The sequence below is a fragment of the Catharus ustulatus genome, chromosome Z, assembly GCF_009819885.2.
Source record: "Catharus ustulatus isolate bCatUst1 chromosome Z, bCatUst1.pri.v2, whole genome shotgun sequence".
Taxonomy (NCBI): domain Eukaryota; kingdom Metazoa; phylum Chordata; class Aves; order Passeriformes; family Turdidae; genus Catharus; species Catharus ustulatus.
This window is the reverse complement of record NC_046262.2, coordinates 26,009,936-26,027,517: the sequence shown is the minus strand read 5'-3', so window position 1 is coordinate 26,027,517 and position 17,582 is coordinate 26,009,936. Positions and strand designations below refer to the sequence as shown.

At 39.6% G+C, this 17,582-nt stretch overlaps 1 protein-coding gene across 3 annotated transcripts in view; it reads left to right on the top strand.

Moving 5' to 3' along the window:
• TNPO1 (transportin 1) overlaps positions 1-17,582 on the top strand; it is a 74,587-nt gene that overhangs the window by 8,450 nt on the left and 48,555 nt on the right. For all 3 annotated transcript variants that reach the window (XM_033085340.1, XM_033085342.1, XM_033085341.1), the window contains exons 2-4: positions 8,421-8,603; positions 8,779-8,892; positions 11,445-11,520. In XM_033085340.1, coding sequence (XP_032941231.1) covers positions 8,788-8,892; positions 11,445-11,520 — 181 coding nt within the window. In that variant the 5' untranslated portion in view covers positions 8,421-8,603; positions 8,779-8,787. The remainder of the gene's footprint in view (positions 1-8,420; positions 8,604-8,778; positions 8,893-11,444; positions 11,521-17,582) is intronic.

Here is a 17,582-nt window from a genome sequence, read left to right as displayed (position 1 = left end):
CTTTGATCAGGGTGGGTAGTGTATTATCCTTTTGTTTATATGTATGATTGAAGCAGTTGACTGCTCTCACTGATGAACACATTCTCTTTTGGAAGGAGCTCCTTTCCAAATCGTTAATTATTTCCTCACTCTTTTCCACAAGGATGTCATTTCGGAATATTTATCTGACATTAGAGATTAGAGAACACCCTATACTCAGACTCACTGGATAAGAATTCCAGTTTCTTTCTGAAGGTTTGTAGATCTTCCGCTTGTGTACTTGCCAGCTCATGGATGACTCTCCCCATTAATCCCTCTGCAGGACAGGTAGCTGCTCACTGGAGACACACAGGGACTAAGAAAAACTGAAATACTGCCATTTCCTTGAGGCAACAGCATCTTAAGAACCTTAGATAAGCCACTCACTGCAGTGAGGAAATTCATCAGCTATGCAGGGAAAAATACACTGGTATTCTATTACAATGACCAGTGATGATAGTTTAGCCAGCACTGTTGCTGTCAGTATTGCAAGTATCACCAAACCACCAGTGTTGACACCACTAACAGATCAGACAGTGTCACTGTAGTGTCACTGACAGGTGCATGTCTTAGTGCATGTTCTGTGTGTAAAGGTTTTAAAACACATAAAGTTTTCACATAAAGACTGGGAGGAAAGTAGGTGAGTGTATGGTGCTGAATTCTGTGTATCCTGGGATGCAAGGTATTTTACTAAGAAATAAAAATAAAACCTAATCCTGATTAATCAGGTCTTAAGGCTCCCAGTATCATTTTTGCCTTGAACCCTGTACTGAATTCCTAATTATGCCTGATGGGCTTTCCAGAGGAGACTTGTCAGTATTTTGAGTTTTCTTTAGAGTGGGTGCATACTATGAAAAGACAGTGGTATGATTTAAACAGTGTAAAATACCTAATTTTAATGATTTAAATTGGGAGGCCAAATTATTTAAATGTTTGCATTTGGTTTTAATTTAGCTTTTCTTTTCTGTGATAGATCATTTTTACCTCATTTGTGCATCAAAACATACTTATTAATAAGTATGCTGTTTGACTTGTATTTGCTACTTCTTTCTACTAGCAAAAGGTCTTCAGCACCTTTACAAGTTCTCTTTCATATTCAATGAGATTCCTAATTTTTACCCTCTAATGTATAATTATTGTTTATGGTGTTAAGACAGTGTTGTTGGTTGGTTTATAAGTGCCTACATATTGACAACTGTTGGAGAACTATGATGTATTCTTGGTTCATCATGGTGCAGATTTTGTCAAAATTAAAAACACATCACCACTTACTTAGATTAATTCTTTTTAATAATGGTGAATAGCTTAATTTTAAATAAAAATGTATTCTTTTCAGGGCCAAGAACTGCCCCAAATTCAGCACTGTCCCATGATGAGGTGTAATCTCCTTTACATTTGCTGGTTTTAGTAGCAGGAATGATTTTTCTGCAAACATTTTTGTAAAAGAAGAGCAACAGATGTTTATCACATACCTATGCCACCAGGCCTCACACAAAGGCCCTGTCTGTCTTGGCTGAGCCATTGTGAGAGGAACAAGAGCATGGAGTCTCTCATTGTATGGCTTCCAAGATTTGCAGGGGCTAGGACCACCTTTTCAGCCATGCAATAAGTCAAAACAGGAATCATGCATCTTTTAGTGTCTTTGTTTTTGTTAATCTCTGTTAGTTGATAGACGTGAATGTATAATTGAAAAAAAGTGCTAGAATTTGAGGGACTGCATGTCTCTTTTTCACAGCCTTTTACCCATCCATGTATATGGGTTTTTTTCAGCCATAACTTATTTTTTAAGTTATATCTGCTACTTTCCTCAGATCTCTTCGAAAGTCTGTGTTCTGATCTATCACGAAGAACAGATTCAAAAGCTGTATATCATTTTGATTTTATCTGCATCCTGGGAAAGCCTGAATTGCCAATTAGAAAAACTGAAGGTCAACAAAAATCCTCCAGCAGATACCAGTTGCTTTGCCTCCCACAGCTCAGAGAAAGAAGTCTTGCTTTATACTTTAAGGAGGGCGTAGAATAGGGTTCATATGCACTTGACACTAATCATGCTTTAAAAAGTTTTAAGCAGGCAAAAAGCTCATGCTGGATTTCAGACATGAAATTTGACAGTAGAGGTTAAGTAAGACTGGACTCTCAAGAGTGATGCCTTTCATCTTTTGTACACTGACTTACTCCCTTTACCATTTAAGATTTCAGCTGATTGATCTGGTATTTTCTGTCACAAATTCATGAGGTGATGTTTTTCTCAAACAGCTCTCCATTGAGTTTTAGATTGCTTTCTGACTGCCAGCATTAAAAGCATGTACTGCCATTTTAGTATCCAATGTGTGATTACAGTGGGGCAAATCATTTGCCACACACTATTTTTCCACTTAGTGTCTCTACGTGTGGAAATGGAATGATCATAGAATCTTAGAATCATCAAGACTGGAAGGGACCTAAAAGATTGTCCAGTCCAGCCATCCATCCAGCACTACCGCTGTCACTCCTAAAACACGAAATTACATCACCCAGTGCCAGGTCTACATGCCTGTTGAACACCTCCAAGGGTGGCAACTCCACCACCTCCTTGGGCAACCTGTTACGATGTTTGACCACCCTAACACTGAAAGTTTTTTTCTAATATCAGAATCTTGCCCATGTCAGTTTAAGGACATTTCCTCTTGTCCATTCATACTGGTACATTTGAAGAGATGGTGTGTTGTCCTTGTCTAGATTAGTTGATCAAAGGCATTTTAAATATGGACATCTTTGCAATTTTTGCACTGTCTACTATTTCATTCAGCTGGACATTTCATGAATTATAAGAATGGTGTTCCATCCCGGTAAAACAAAATTTGAAAACAAAATGCTTGTGATGATGTTCTAGTTGGTGAAAGCTTGGCAGGTTTTTGTCTCTGCAAAAATGTTATGTGTCTAATTTAACCCTTGAACAGTAAGAGATCTGAGTTTGACTCCTGTACATAAGCCTGTGCTGTACGTTGGTGTTTCTTATCCTAATGTGAATTAATTCTTAATTGTTTTGCAAAACAAGAAATATTAGTGTGTGCTGAGGCCAGTCATCCATTTTATCTGCAATGGTGTCATGGTTTTGTACCTTCATATATATGGAACTGTACTGCTGTGCTCCTTCCTCTATGGTCATTTGATGCATGAGAAGCAGAGGTATTCATTAAATAAAGAGGGAATCTGCTTCTGTCAGTAGGGTGGAATTACAGGCTGTCAGTTTTCCTGAATACTATTTCACCTGTTCAGTGGGATTCCACAGTGCAGGCTTTTACAGACGTTATCTGCAAAAAGAAATACTGCTTCTCACCTTTGAGAGAAGCCATGAAATCATGGATGGTGACTGCAACAACAATGAGCCAGAACAACTCTCCTTTTCCCGCAGGCGACAGTGTAACAGATTTCATGAGCAGATATGTTATTGTAACTGTAGATATGCTCTGGAAAAGTCTATAATCAAATTGATGGGAGTTCCACCAACAGCAAATCACATCACAGATTTGCCTTGAATATTGAAATGACAGTGCTCTAGGAAATTTGAGTTTGGCTTCATTACGAGGTGTTTTATGATGGGAATATTTGTACACATACGCAATTCCTAGTTTCATACACAACATAAAACAAAAGAAATTCTAGCTAGAATTGTATCAGGAGGGTAGAAAGCTAACATTTCTCTCAGTTTCTTCAGTTTCTTATTCTGCTCCTAGACCTACTGACCAGAGAAAATGAATAGCAGTAGGAAACAAAGGTCAGTTAATGGTACATGAATCTGAAATTATATTACCTGAAAGCCCATACATATGCTGCTTTGAATGTAGTTGTCAAATTGCTCCTCAGAGGTAGAATAAATTCTGTCTCTAGATAGGAAAAAAGTTATTAAGATAGTCCTAACCCTACCTATGAAGCATTTTCTTAGTTTGGTACATTCCACAAAACTTTTTTCTTTAGTCCAAGGCTTATGACTATATGATGGATCATTTTAAATTTGGTTTATCTTCTGCTAGGTTGTCTTGGCCTTTTGTCATCCAGTGTGTCATTGAAGAACTGCTAAAAAATGAGGGGTTTTTTGCAACCCTAGTTACTAAGAAAAGATTCCACTCCATTTGGCAACTTAATATCCTTTATGCCAGTCTTAACCGCAGTTCTACCGTCAATAGAAATACACTTGCAAAAGTGGAATTGGTTAGTGTTGCGTTAGAAAACGGTAAGCTTACAGCCTCTTCTGTCTCCTGTTTTTATGCAACTCAAAACAAATACAAAATAATGTTGAGATTCCATCTTAAAAATATGTTCTAAAGTTTGCTTGGGCTTCTGTTTAAAATAATCTTTATATCATAAATCAGCTAATCAGCTCTGGAAAAGTGGAAAATTAATTTCGTAGACGTTTCAGTCAGGAACACAAAATCCTTTCAAACTGTTCATATAATCTCCTTAGTAACCTCTCTGGTGCTTCACAGTGTCAAACTAAAAACAAACAAGACTATTCAAGTTAATTGTGTAATAAATTGTGTAATCTTGTATCCTATGGCTGAACTCAGACTTCACCAAATGTTTTAGAATGGATGCTTATTTGATAGGTGGGATGTAAGGACTACCAGTAATTTTTTAAAGTGAAAGCTTAAGGCATGTCTCCAGGCACAAGGCGTTGCAAAAGAGTATAGCAGTAGCTATTCTGCATGATCTCCTTCACACAAACACATTTATTCTGTGCTATAAGAGCTTTTTTTTCTGCTTTGCTTAATCTACATCACTCTTAGCTTGACCTAAAAGGGTTTACACAGAAAGCTATTATGGAATATGTGTTATTTCCTCTGAGCATACAATCTTATGCCGAGAAACTGTGTAAGCAGTTTGTGTGGAAATTCAGAAGGCTGGATTTTAGCAATTTTTTGAATGCTTGCCATTAAATACCAGTATTACCAGTTAAGATGCCTGGATTTTATGACAAGAAGGTATTAGAATTGCTATTAGAATTCTCTTAAAATTAAAATTCCAATATTACTAATGGAATAAAACTAAATAATGGGAAAGATCCTCTAAAGGGTAAAGTGGCTGAAGCTGTCTAACAGTTCTGAAATTAGGACAATTTTGAGAATTAATTTTTATTAGAGAGTAATTATTTGAAACTAGTTGCAAAAACACTGGCAGTTACAAGTTGTTGTTTCCAAATGCACAGGTTGGAGTCTGGCATTTGAGGGATGGGACATCTTCTTAGCAGTGCAGATCTCAGTCTCTTTTCTGGTTGATTGTTGGGAGGGATTTGCACCAGTTCTGTGTTTCTTTTGTAGGTGTAAGTCCACTGAGACTGTGGTGGGATGGGTATTCTATTATGAATCTCCTGTTCGTTCTCTTTATATGTGTTTTGAGTATCAACTGTCAATTAATACATGTTGCTCATCAGAAACCAGATTCCAGTCCAAGTTCCTGTTAGTATGTGTTTATAATATAACGAAAAGCAACAGGAGGGATTAAAACACCTAGCACCAAATGCACTCTAATGTGATGGTAAGGACACTGCAGAAAAGACGTTGGGTTGATCACTTTGGGAAGAAGCAAGAAGCCTGTCTCATACATTCAGCTACTACTCTAAAAAACTGGATTTTGAACCATTTAGCAGCAGTAGATACTGTAGCTATTTCTTCTGTTTTCTTGTATGCTAGGTATGTGTCATTTCACCCTGAATTAATGGGGAATTCTGGGAGAGAAATGGAAGAGGTCAAGAAAACAGATTTTTATAGCCTTCGTGTGGACACTTAAGTAGAGAAGTGCAAGGTCTGTGAAGACAGAAATATCTTCAAGGTATAGGTTAGTGTTTGGACATGTAATTGTTTTGTCTGTTTTCAATATTACACATTGTGATAACAGTGGACTGTGGTTAGTGCATGACATCTGAAGTCTGGAAAACAGATTAATCAAATATTCCTCAGCATTTGTGCAAGGCTTCTCTCTTAGAGAACTTCTGTAATCTTAACATATGTAGATGAACTGTGTCAAATTTAGTTCTGGTGCATTTTGCTAATCCAGTGGGATGAACCAGGCTGCATTGTTGTGGAAGGTAGCATTCATGCTTTGGGTACTTTGTTTGACATTCATTCTGATTTCCCTTCTATACAAGAAGAGTCTTGCTTGGGGAAAACAGGTAGCAGAAAACAAAAAAGACAAAGCATATAGATATGTAAATGTAAAGCATTTTTTCTGTAATGCTTTCAACATGAAGGTTTTTTTCTTGTCTCAGTTGAATTATTTTGACTTCTGCTTCCTTACATAATTTGGAGGACTAGAGAGAAGTTGCTTCTCAGGTTTCATACAGATTTCATATATAGATACTGAAGGAGACACCTTATCTTGCAGAATGTCTCATAAATTATTCTTACCTGGCTTGGAGGATGATCATGTAAAGCACTTAGACATCTGCTCTAGAGGTCTTCTGTAGAGGCTCCCATTCATACTTAAATTTGAAGGCTTCTTTCTGTCCTTTCCACTGCAGAAGTGGAAATTCTTAGCAGGGTTGAATTCTAGTTACATTATTGGAAAGGAAACCTACATTCTTCTTAGTTATGGATCCGTGGCATGCTTCTCTGCCTGCTCTTTCCTGTTCTGTCTCTCAGTCCTCCTTTCTAATCTCTTTCCTTGTTTCCCATCTTTAATATTGTTCTTCTTTAGCACACTTGGTTTCCAGATAATATTAGACAGATATATCCTTGTGCCATAATTTCTGAATAGTAATTTTTGAAGCTCTAATAAAGTTCAAACAAACTTGACAGATATCAGACAGAAGTCTCAGAGAAATACCAAATTTCTACAAACTTACTGCCAAGGCATGGTTAGGTGAATGAGGCCCACATTAGCTCTTCTCTGATTTGTTGGACTTCAGCTTTCATCTGTTCCAGCTATGCATGCATGCCAGAAAGATTTCTCCTGCCCATACAGTGTGAGCCATTAACATCCAGTTTTAATGGTCTGGATCAAAATCCTTTTCTTTTGACATGTTCCTGTACTAGAGGGAAATGAGTTGAAATTCACCCTAATCAGAAAAATCTCTTGTGCCTATTCTTTCCTTCTAAGTAGTGGCATGTCTTTATGACTTTTTTTTTTTTTTAACCTTGCTGACTTCATGTTGTTTGGGTGCTGTAAACTCTCAAGAGGTGCTCAGCTTTTGTAGTGTTCCAAAACGTTCTATGATAACTACAGCAGTCTCTAAAATAGAAGACCTTAATAAATACATCTAATTTCTGGGTTTTGGTTTTGTATTTTTATAAGCTGTTTTTGTTATCTCCCTTGATTTTATCTTGTTATTATTATGCAGCATACTTCTCTGCATATTTCTCTACTTCTTGTTCTAATGTGCATTGTTTCCTGGTTCATCAAAAAGTCTCTTTCACTGTTACCCACATGTGTAGTATAAGTACACTACCCATCTTCTTGCCTATGATGGCTCATTTTGCTGATTTGTTGGAGACAATACAATACTGATTTGTCTCCTTCAAGAACAGCATTGCATAGTAATTGACGAACAGTTAGGACACTAAGGACACTTCTTGGCACCTTGGACTGGACAGTCCATGTTGGGGAGGTGAGACAAAGAGCCATATAGCAAATTATCTGGGATGCACCCTTAGGAATCAGTATTGTTCCCTGTCCTCAGTGCCTCTGAACAGTTGAGATGTGCAATGTTTTAACTGAGTTCTGTGCTGCAGCAGAAGCAATAGTTTTCATGTCAAGTAAAGTGCTTACAGTGGCTAAAAGAAAGGCTATAAAAAACCAGGGAAATACTGGCTTTCATTTTCTTATGCATGTATTCTTTGTTCTGTTAGTATAATATATGAAAATAACTATATACATACATGCATACAGGTGTTATGCATATTTTGCATATATACATACATGCATATGTCTGTAATGCATATTATTTATATATATATGTATGTATATATAGCGAGTCAGTTTTAACTCGAGATCTCCCGTGATCCCGTGATATATTATATATTTTGGGGCTAAGTTTAAGAGAGAGTAGGTATTCAAAGCAGTTTCCTTGGAGTTTGCATGCCCCAGCTTTCCCCTACTTCCCTGCGTACTTCGTCCTGTTCCCTCTTTACGCGTGGAATTTTGAACTTCTGAGATCTGCTCAGCACTCAGCCAGATAACGTAGAGGTGCAGCAGGTTCCTGACATAGGGGTCTGGTTTCGCGCCCGCACTTCTCTTCCGTGGGGGAGGCGGGAGCCTCGGCACTCGCTGCCGGGCGCTATCCCAGAGGGCCGGGCCGGGCCCTGGCCGCCCCTTCGCCCCTCGCCTGTCGATTTCGCTGGAGGTTTCTGTCTGTTATCGGGTGGGCGGCGTGGGCTCCCCGTTTCCCGTCGGCCAGGATTGATGTGCTCGCGTTCTGTCGCCCGCAGGCTCCTGGCAGTGTGGGACGCACCGGGGAAAGGCGGACGGCGGCGCCGGCGGCCCCGAGGCGGCCCGGGCGGGCGGAGCCGTGCCCGGCGCTAGGACCCAGCAGGACGCAAGGCGGCTCTTCGGGCCGGATCACAAATTCGTCGTGACTCAGTCTCTGCTCGGCGCGGAGGCAGCGGGAGCAGGTCGGTGTCCTGCGTCTATCCGGCGACTGCTGGGGTGCGTGGGGGCACGAGAGCCGGAGCGAAGCGGTCCCTGCCGCGCCCCTTCCCTGGCCCGGCCTTCCTTCATCTCCGCCCGCCCCCGCCCGGGCCCTGCCGTGCCGCCAACCGCGGCCGCCTGTTGTCTGCTGTTTTCCAGACAGCCAAGATGGAGTACGAGTGGAAGCCTGACGAGCAGGGGCTCCAGCAGATCCTGCAGCTTCTCAAGGAGTCCCAGTCCCCGGACACCACCACGCAGAGAGCCGTGCAACAAGTATCCTTGGCGGAGGCTTGCGGAGCCCCGAGAGTGGGCCGGGGGCGGCCGAGGGCGGGCGGGGGTAGCGTGGCCTACGCGGCCGCGGGGCCGGCGCTGCGGCAGCCGGGCCTGCCCTGCTCGGCCCGGCCGCGGAGCCGCCGCAGCGCGGGGGCCGAGCCCTGGCCGGAGCGGGCAGCCGTGGCGCGGCGTTTGAACCGCCGAGGTGGCCTGTGGGCCGCGGGGCCGCCTTCAGCCGGCGGGCACTGGGCACCTGTTGCGATCCCTTAGACAAGGGCCGCGTTGGGTTTGGCCGTAGAGGGCTTTTTTAAATTTTAAAATATATTTAATTTCAAAGCCTGTGATCTGGCGCCTCTCCGCCGATATCCGCCGTTCTTTCGGGTTCCCCCGCCCAGCCCCCAGGGCGGCCGGGCGGGAACGGGGCCCTCGGCCCAGCGGGTCCCGCCGAGGGGGCCGGGGTGCCCCGCGCTGTGTGCCTGCCGTCCCCGCGGCAGAGAGGCGGCGAGCAGGGACCTCTCGAAGTAATCTGGCGCCGGGATTCGAGGTGAAAGCCGTAGCTGGTGGGGGTAGTGCCACTGGCAGAGCCGCTGCCGGCGCGACCTCGTGGGCCTGCTGGCTCTGACACTGCGCATTTTGGTACGTGGTGGGGATGTTTTTATTGCCTGGAAGCCTGATCCTGAAACTCGGCTCGTCAAAATTCACGAAAAATGGGAGCTCTACAGCATGTGGCTTCTTGTACTGCTTTGCAGTATATTTGGTGTTGGTGTTACGGATTGATGGTTTTTTCACCCTCGCCCCTCCTCTTCCCCTTTCTCCCCCCCCCCACCTCTCCAGTCACTCTTCATTGTAGAAGTAATGAATAGCGAGGTTTTAAGGAGAAAAGACTGAGAAAGCAAAACTTTAAATTAAGACTAATAGAAGCATAGGCCTTAAAAAATAAAGGCCTCATCTTTTGTTTCCTGCTCCTCGAGCTAGCCATAAGTGCTTTGAAATTTATAGAAGTGCTGAAATTCTGTGAAGGATATGAGTTTGTTATCTGGATCTCTTTTTATTTAAGGCATTTTCTTGAAGGTCTCCATAGAAGGCAACAGAATTTATTTAAATAGGTGAGAACATATGTGCCTATATGTATTTTTATTAAGTGTTCAACTTTAAGTCAAATTTGCTCCACTTCTAGACTTCTGTAGCAAATGCAGTGAATATCAGGAAGGCCTCTACTCTTGTCTGAAAGGTGAAGGTTGATTTCATCTTGATCATCTTGTTCTTTCAGCTGTGTACTAAATTTTAAAAATATGATTGCTTTCTTTGAAAAATCCTGTACAGAAGAGTCTAAAGAACTAGTGTTCTGATAATGCCCCCAGCTTAAACCGATGCTCCTTAGTGTATAAAATATCAACATGTTTATAGGAACAGTGTTTATAGTGTAGCTTTAGTGTAAAATTACATTTTAAAGCTTTACTAATTACATCTGGTTTGCTTATTGAGCTGTAGCAATATATATGCAGGATGTGCAGTATAAATGATGCTGTCTGTCTTGATGATGCATAGAACTTGAATAAAAGTCCTTTCAGCTGATACTTGAAATTCTTTTTAAGTGATAGCAAAAACTCTCTGCCATGTGCTTTTCAGTAGGTCCTTATATGTTGGCTGGTATAGGTTAAAGAAGTGGGATAGTTTTAGTAGTGTATTATACATCAGTTTGGGAAAATGGTCTAATACAACTTGACAGGCCATGCCCTATAATGAAAAAAAAATATTATGCATGTCCTTTGAGACTGTTTGTTTATACACACACACAAAATTGTGATGTTGGTTGTATTCTAGGATGCTGTTTAATAGAATGTCCAAGCATGGTTTCAAATTTAAAGTACTTAGTCCATAATTTCTCACAGAAAAATCAAAAAAGCTGTGTTTTTATTCTGTAATGCTGCTTCTTTATGATGCTGTTTTAGCACGCTTGGGTGTTTAGATGTCAAATATAGTTAAGTGGTAAGTACAGGTTAGTTAAAACCCTTTGTTAGTAAAGTTATGAATTGACACGGTTTCAGATATTTTTCAAACTAATTTATTGTATGTTTCATGGAATATGAAAGGGAAAGTTAAGTGGGTGAAGAAGTTGTTAAGAAAAGTGGTCTAAGAGCTAGTTTTCATTCCTTAGACCAATTTTTTCCCATTAAGTTTCTGTTAAATATTGCTCTTTCTGTTCTTTCTTCGAATATTTGATGCTTTTTGATCCATTTGATTACACAGTTGTTGGTAATGTTCAGCTGTCTGTTCCAGTGATACGGCTTTACAGATATTTTTAAGGATGTGTTAATTTTTATGTCTGTCTATGGATTATTTTTTAGACTTCCCCATAACTAAAAGCTATTGCTTCAGTAAGAAAATGACAGAAACTGTTTTTAGATTGCTCACGCTCTGTATTTCGTGAGCTTACAGTCACAACTGCTTTGAGTGATGTTTGTGCATAACAAATAAAACGATCTGTTATCCAGAAAGCTCTAAATGTTGTATGTAAAGATTCAACTTTCCTTGACAGTTTCTCTCTTCAGAAACTAGAACAACTTAATCAGTATCCAGATTTCAACAACTACCTGATTTTTGTTCTTACAAAGTTGAAGTCTGAAGGTAAGCTCTTGAGATAATGACAGTTGTATTTTTCTTTTCTTCTTCCTTAAAAACAAAAAGTATTATTTCACTTCACAGAAATAGAAAGCTGACTCTAGTCACATTGCTGATTGGTTGAGCTGTCCATAGTCATGTAGAATTCACTTATGCACTCAGTGGTTTTTGTGGGGGAAAAGAATTTGATAACTTATTGGTACTTGCAGTATCAGCCTTAAAATGGAATCCATTCTAAACGGCCTATGACACCTTTGAGAAATGTTAGCGCATCATACCTGTATTGGATTGCAGTAAAGTTGTGGCATAACTGTGATGAATCATGACTATATACATTATAAAACATACTGCTGAGTTCAATTATGATAATTATCTCCATAGTAATGAGACTGCTAAATATTTTGAAGACTACATATTTAGAGTTGCCCAAAGATGTCTGTCATAATCTTAATTCTGAAGATTTAATTGTAGTAAAATACAGTTAGAAATCAATCATGTTGTTCTATTGTTATGGACGTTACAGTGCAGACTGTATATGGCATAGTGTATAGCCTCTACCAGCTGGTAAATGTATCCAATTCCTTTGTGACCAGGGCGTGTGAAAGATTGTCTTCTCAGTGTACTACAGCTATTGTTTTGAGGCATCTTTGATAGAGAAAGGAAATTTGTTTCAAGATCTGCTTTAGCATGTCTGTTTCTTCACGCTTGTTTGTAATCGTGTTTGGTTGGTTGGGTCATTTTCTAGGTTTTTTTCCTTTAGTGTTCTGCTGATAGTGCTTTTTCTGCCATTTGATGTTTCATGTCTTTGTTTGTGAATGCTTGCTTTTTCCCTTTGAATAAGATTTTACTTATGTGTGGCCATGTAATGTTCAAAGAATTGTCAAGAACGTTTGTCTACGTTTTATGTACTGTTTTGGTTGTATCAGCTTACTTCAGGAGGAGGGAAACAGGAGTATGAAAGTATATTTTCCTGTTTGAAGGCTAGAGTATATCTTAATGCTTTTGTGTGCTCTGTGTAGGAAGTCACCTAATAATCTATAAAGTCTTGGTGGAGTACCTTAAGTCTGAGAGCATTTTAAAGACTTGGGTCAGCCAGGATACTGAATTTTTGGGTAGGGTAGATACCATGTCCTTTATACTATTACCAGAAAAATGTAAAGCAAAGCAATTCCAGTAGTTCGATATGGAATCTGTACAAAAGGTGTGACAAGAAGGATGTTTCAATTTTAATTTTTGTCCACGAATTTGTTTTCTGACACTTACATAACTTCCTAATTTCTCATTCTTCATTCACCATTTGAGCCTGAGGTTCCAGATTGTCATAGATGTTTGGTGTTTAGTGGTGTGTGAAGATCTATCTTCTTAACACAACTATTTCAGTTATTCAGTAGTCATCTTTTCCCTTCCTTATGTTTAACAACATCGACCGGTGTAGAATCTGATAAAGAGTAGGAGATGCTAGCTGTTACAAAATGGTTGTGTAAAGCTGTTTTCTCTGATGGTTCCAGCAGGTTGAGGGGCCAAGCAAGTTGGGAAGAAGTAGCAAACTACCTTCCAGGGAGAGATGTTTTGGATCAAATTGCACTGATACCTCTCATAAATACATCAGGTGTTTTATGAGATTGTTTAAAAGCATCTGTTACTTTGGTGATGCTGTTGTCCTGCATCATGACATTTTTTGAGTCATAACATTTTGTCCAAAGCAACTATTTTTTAACTTTGTATTTCTATTTCTAGAATTTGCAAAATATTGGAGGTACCATAACGAAGTCTGGTGCTGGTATTTTTCAAAATGTTTGCCAAATTTCTAAATTCTAAATATTCAAAATCTGTTGCCTTGCTTAGGTAGAACTAATGAAAAATGGCAGAAGACTGTTGTTTGGATTTGCTTTGAATCCAGTTAACAGCCCTTCACTTTCCTCATGCTCAAGTAAGGTAATGAGACTGTTAGAACTGCTGATCAGCAGTTACAATACTTGGATGGACTCATCCCAGAAGATACCTGTCTTTAGTACTATTGAGAAAGCATTCTCATTTATTTTCCCCTCCTGAAGCAGGTCCTGTTGGCTGGCTCTCTTTACAGCCTTGCCACAGACCAAAGCGTAGATATTCATACTGTTAGAAGTTCATGTTTTTATTATGTCCGTACTATTCCAGCAGAACGAATAGTGAAAAGAGGCTTAAAACAACTCTGATAGCTTATTCAATAAAAATTAAGGTGTTTTCGTAGTCGAGGAGAAAAGGATTTTGGGTTGGATGCAGATGGAACTAAGCTTTGTTTCAGGTTCTGCTACTGTTGAAACTTTTGCTGAGAAAATGAGTCTTAAGGATACATTTAGGTGACAACTCCTGTCATTTGGTTGGTTAAAATGTATGTTAAATAGTATCATTCTACTGCAGTGAGGATTGCACCAAGTTATCTTTGATCTGTCTTACACCACCGTGGACAATTAACTTTTCAGGAAAACCCTTCATTTACAAAACTGTCTTTCACTGAGCCCTGCCTTTAAGACACTTAGGTAAACCTTATGTGTAGGAAATATGCTTTGTTCTAGCACCATTATTATTCAGTTGAAAAAACTGCTACCTTCTTTTCCTCTAGTCTTAGTTCCATCAGGCTTCTGATTCTGAATGCTTGTGACTTAATGGTTTAAGACCTATTGTGATAACCCTCTGTGTAAGTAGGGGTTTTCTTGAGTTTGTTTTTAAATTTTTCTGGACCCTGTCAAAGCTTGTTAAGCTTGGGTCTTCCTGGAAGCAGGAATGCCCTGCTGCCATTTCATCAGTGAAATTATATGGCCTGCTTTACTGCTACAGCATGTGTATGCCTGTGCTTTAAGTACTTCATTTCTTTCTTGGTTTTTTTGGGGTTTGGTTGGTTTTTGTTCTTGCTTGATTTCTTTTTGTTTCTTTGTGGGGTTTTTATTTGTTTGGATTTTGTTTGATTTTTGTTGTTGTTTGTTTCAGGTTTTAGTTTTGTTTGTTGAGGTTTGATTATTTTAAAATTAATGTGCATTTCTAAAGATAGGGTTGGGAATCTGGATGAACCCCAGTGTTAAAAATAATCACGGTATAAAACTTGTTAAGGAAACAGCATTCAGTTAGACAGTAGGCAGGCTGATGAAATAAAGTAAGATCTCAAGCCATTAAAGTTTAGGATATAGATCTCTAGTGTACTTCCCACAAAGTACAGTGCTTAGATACCCTCCTTAGATAGGTAAGATGGAGTCCAGATTAACTGAAGAATAATCTGAATGAAAAAAGAGTTGTCTTGGTAATTTATCTGTAGATGAAAATATTACTTGTAGGCACTGTTAGTGTAGTTGTTCCTTCTTGGATTGGAAAGTAAAAAACATCACAGATAATGTAGTGACACTGCCTTATCCTTAGTGTTGGGTTTGTGGTTTTGTTCTTCCAGTGTTCCCTGAGTGAGCTCAGAATCCTGTAGTCTTCTGTATTCTCTTTTAATTTGTTTTCTTGAGTCTTGTATGCATGTTGCTTCTCAGATTCTAATTTTTGGATTTTGTGTGGTTGACTGAAACAGCCTACTTGCTACATGAAAGCATCAGTCCTGCTTCTGTTGTTTTTTTCATTGAACTACGGCCTCCCTTCTTTGATCCAAGCCATGCATCTAAATCCCCCTTTCCTGGTTTGCATTATTGCATCCCTAGTCCAAGTATGTTTCTTTGAAAGAAAGTAGAAGAATTTATTTTCCTCATTTCAGCCTATTTACTGTCTCGCTAAGACCCATTTTAATCTCTACTTAAGGTATATTGAGGCAGTTCTCCAAGGTATATGAAGCCTGAGGCAGGTCAGAGCCTCTAGATTTCATAATATGGACATTTCATACTGCAAGCAGAAGTACTGAGTTTGTTTGAGGCCTTGTTGAGTGTAATGATGAAATTTCCAAAGTTGCCTGTATGAAAACTTGTTTTGTTCATGTCTTCTGTAAATCAGTGTATGTAAGATATTTCTTTCTCCCTCTACTCTAAAAAAGACAGAAATAGCATACTTCTTAATTTGCATTGTCCTGTTGTAGGACAACTTAATCAATTTCCTGGTGTTTTCTGCTTAGTTTTAGTCCAGAATTACACCACACTTTTATTTCAAACAGGATCATGAACTTTGTGATGGGAGACGGATGTGACTTGCAGTAAATTATCAAATGATGCCCATTGTTATTCAAGGGGATATAGTTAGTTTTGCATAATTTCTTTAAAGTTCGTGTTCATCTCCCCACCCTCCACCCCCCCTCCTTGTTTGCTGGGCTCTCAGCAGGTCCTTATGCTCATGGAAAAATATTGAGAGAAGTGCATAATGGTCCTGGTACTTTCTGCTGGCTTGTGTAACTGCAGTTGTCTATTCTGTTGCAGTTACATAATTGTGATCTTGTGAAGGTGCTTTAGTGGCTGACTCTTCACCCCATCCAAACTTGGTATTTATTCTCCACAGAGTGTTATCTCAGTGGATTGATTGGTCACAGTCAGTGGTGTAAGTCTATTGCAGTCAAGGATCAGAGTCCTTAAAATGATCTTTTACTCTGAAGGTGAATGAGCTGAAACTGAGAACACTGCTTTAGTACTGGTTTTGTCACAGGCTTTAAGGATGGTCTTTTGAACTTATTTCCAAAATACTTTGGAATTTTACAAACCAGTTGAAGGTAGATGAACATGGTTTCTGCAGTTCTTGGACTTGTTCATGTGATGATCTAGTCATTCAGGGCATTTTACTTTGATCTGGAACATTACCATGAAGACAGGTGCTGTCCCCACTCCTTCCCCTCCCTCCTCTTCCAAGGTTTTGTTTCAACAGAACTTTTCACAGGTGGTAATTCATGTTCTGGTAATCATGACATTAATAATTAATCTAGTTTTGCACATATAATTCAAAACACCTTTTTATGAAATATTATTGAAATCCATAATGGTCATGTGGGTTTGATGTGAATGTTTTCTGATAAGTCTTGAAATTTCAACTTGATCCAGAGAGCAGTTTTCATGAATACATTCCATTAGGATCTTTCTTGGCATGTCAGTGTTGAAAGATAATTGAAGCTGAGCAAGAAAAAGGCCATGATGTGAGATTACATGTCAATTTGCCAGCTACCCATTTCAAGAAGACATCTTTGATGAGAAGGATTAATCCAGAAAAGTGAGTCAGGAGTTGTAATTGTTAAAACAAAGGCTACCCCAGTGCAGTCCCCCTCCACATCATTATTAAATGTACAAAAATAATTGTCAAACAGTGAAGCTGATTGCATTACCATTCAGAAATCAAGTCAGATTAATGTGCCTAGCAGTTTAAAATGCTCCATACCCTAAATAGTGTCCTACTTTACAACAGCAAAGCATTTTCTCAGAAGTTCAGATACAAGAAAAATTACAAAGAGACTGACTTCTACTGATCAATGCATAAATCTAATAGTTGAGTTACCTAAATGTGTTAAGGGATAGAATAGAATAATGGAATATTCTGAAGGGACTCATTCACAAATTTTATCAAGTCCAGCTCTAGGCTCTGCACAGGATACCCTCACAAATCACACCATGTGGCTGACAGCATTGTCCAAACACTTCTTGAACTCTGTCAGTTTGGTGCTATGACCACTTACCTGGGGAGCCTCTACCTCTTCAGCCACCCTCTGGGTGAAGAGCCTTTTCCTGACATCCAACCTAAACCTCCCCTGATACAAATTCAGTCCATTCCCTCAGGTCCTGTCACTGTCACCGCAGAGAAGAGATCAGTGCCTGCCCCTCCCCTTCCCTCACAAGGAGAGGATGTAGACTTCAGTGAGGTCTCCCCTCAGTGTCTCCAGGCTGAACAGACCAAGTGACCTCATACAAGGAAAGAATTGCTATGTCATTGTCTGAAGTTCAAGTAGTCTTGAATAAGATCTGTTTTGCCTTAGAATAAATCTTTAAGTGTAAGGTGGAGGTATTTAATCAGCTGTTTAAGCCTTTCCTTAATGTTTCTTTACAAGCTGAATGTAGTCTACTGCAATGGGTATTTTTCTTTGTATGCTTTTTTGAAAAGCAAACTCATACATAGTGATGTTTGCTTGTTTTTTA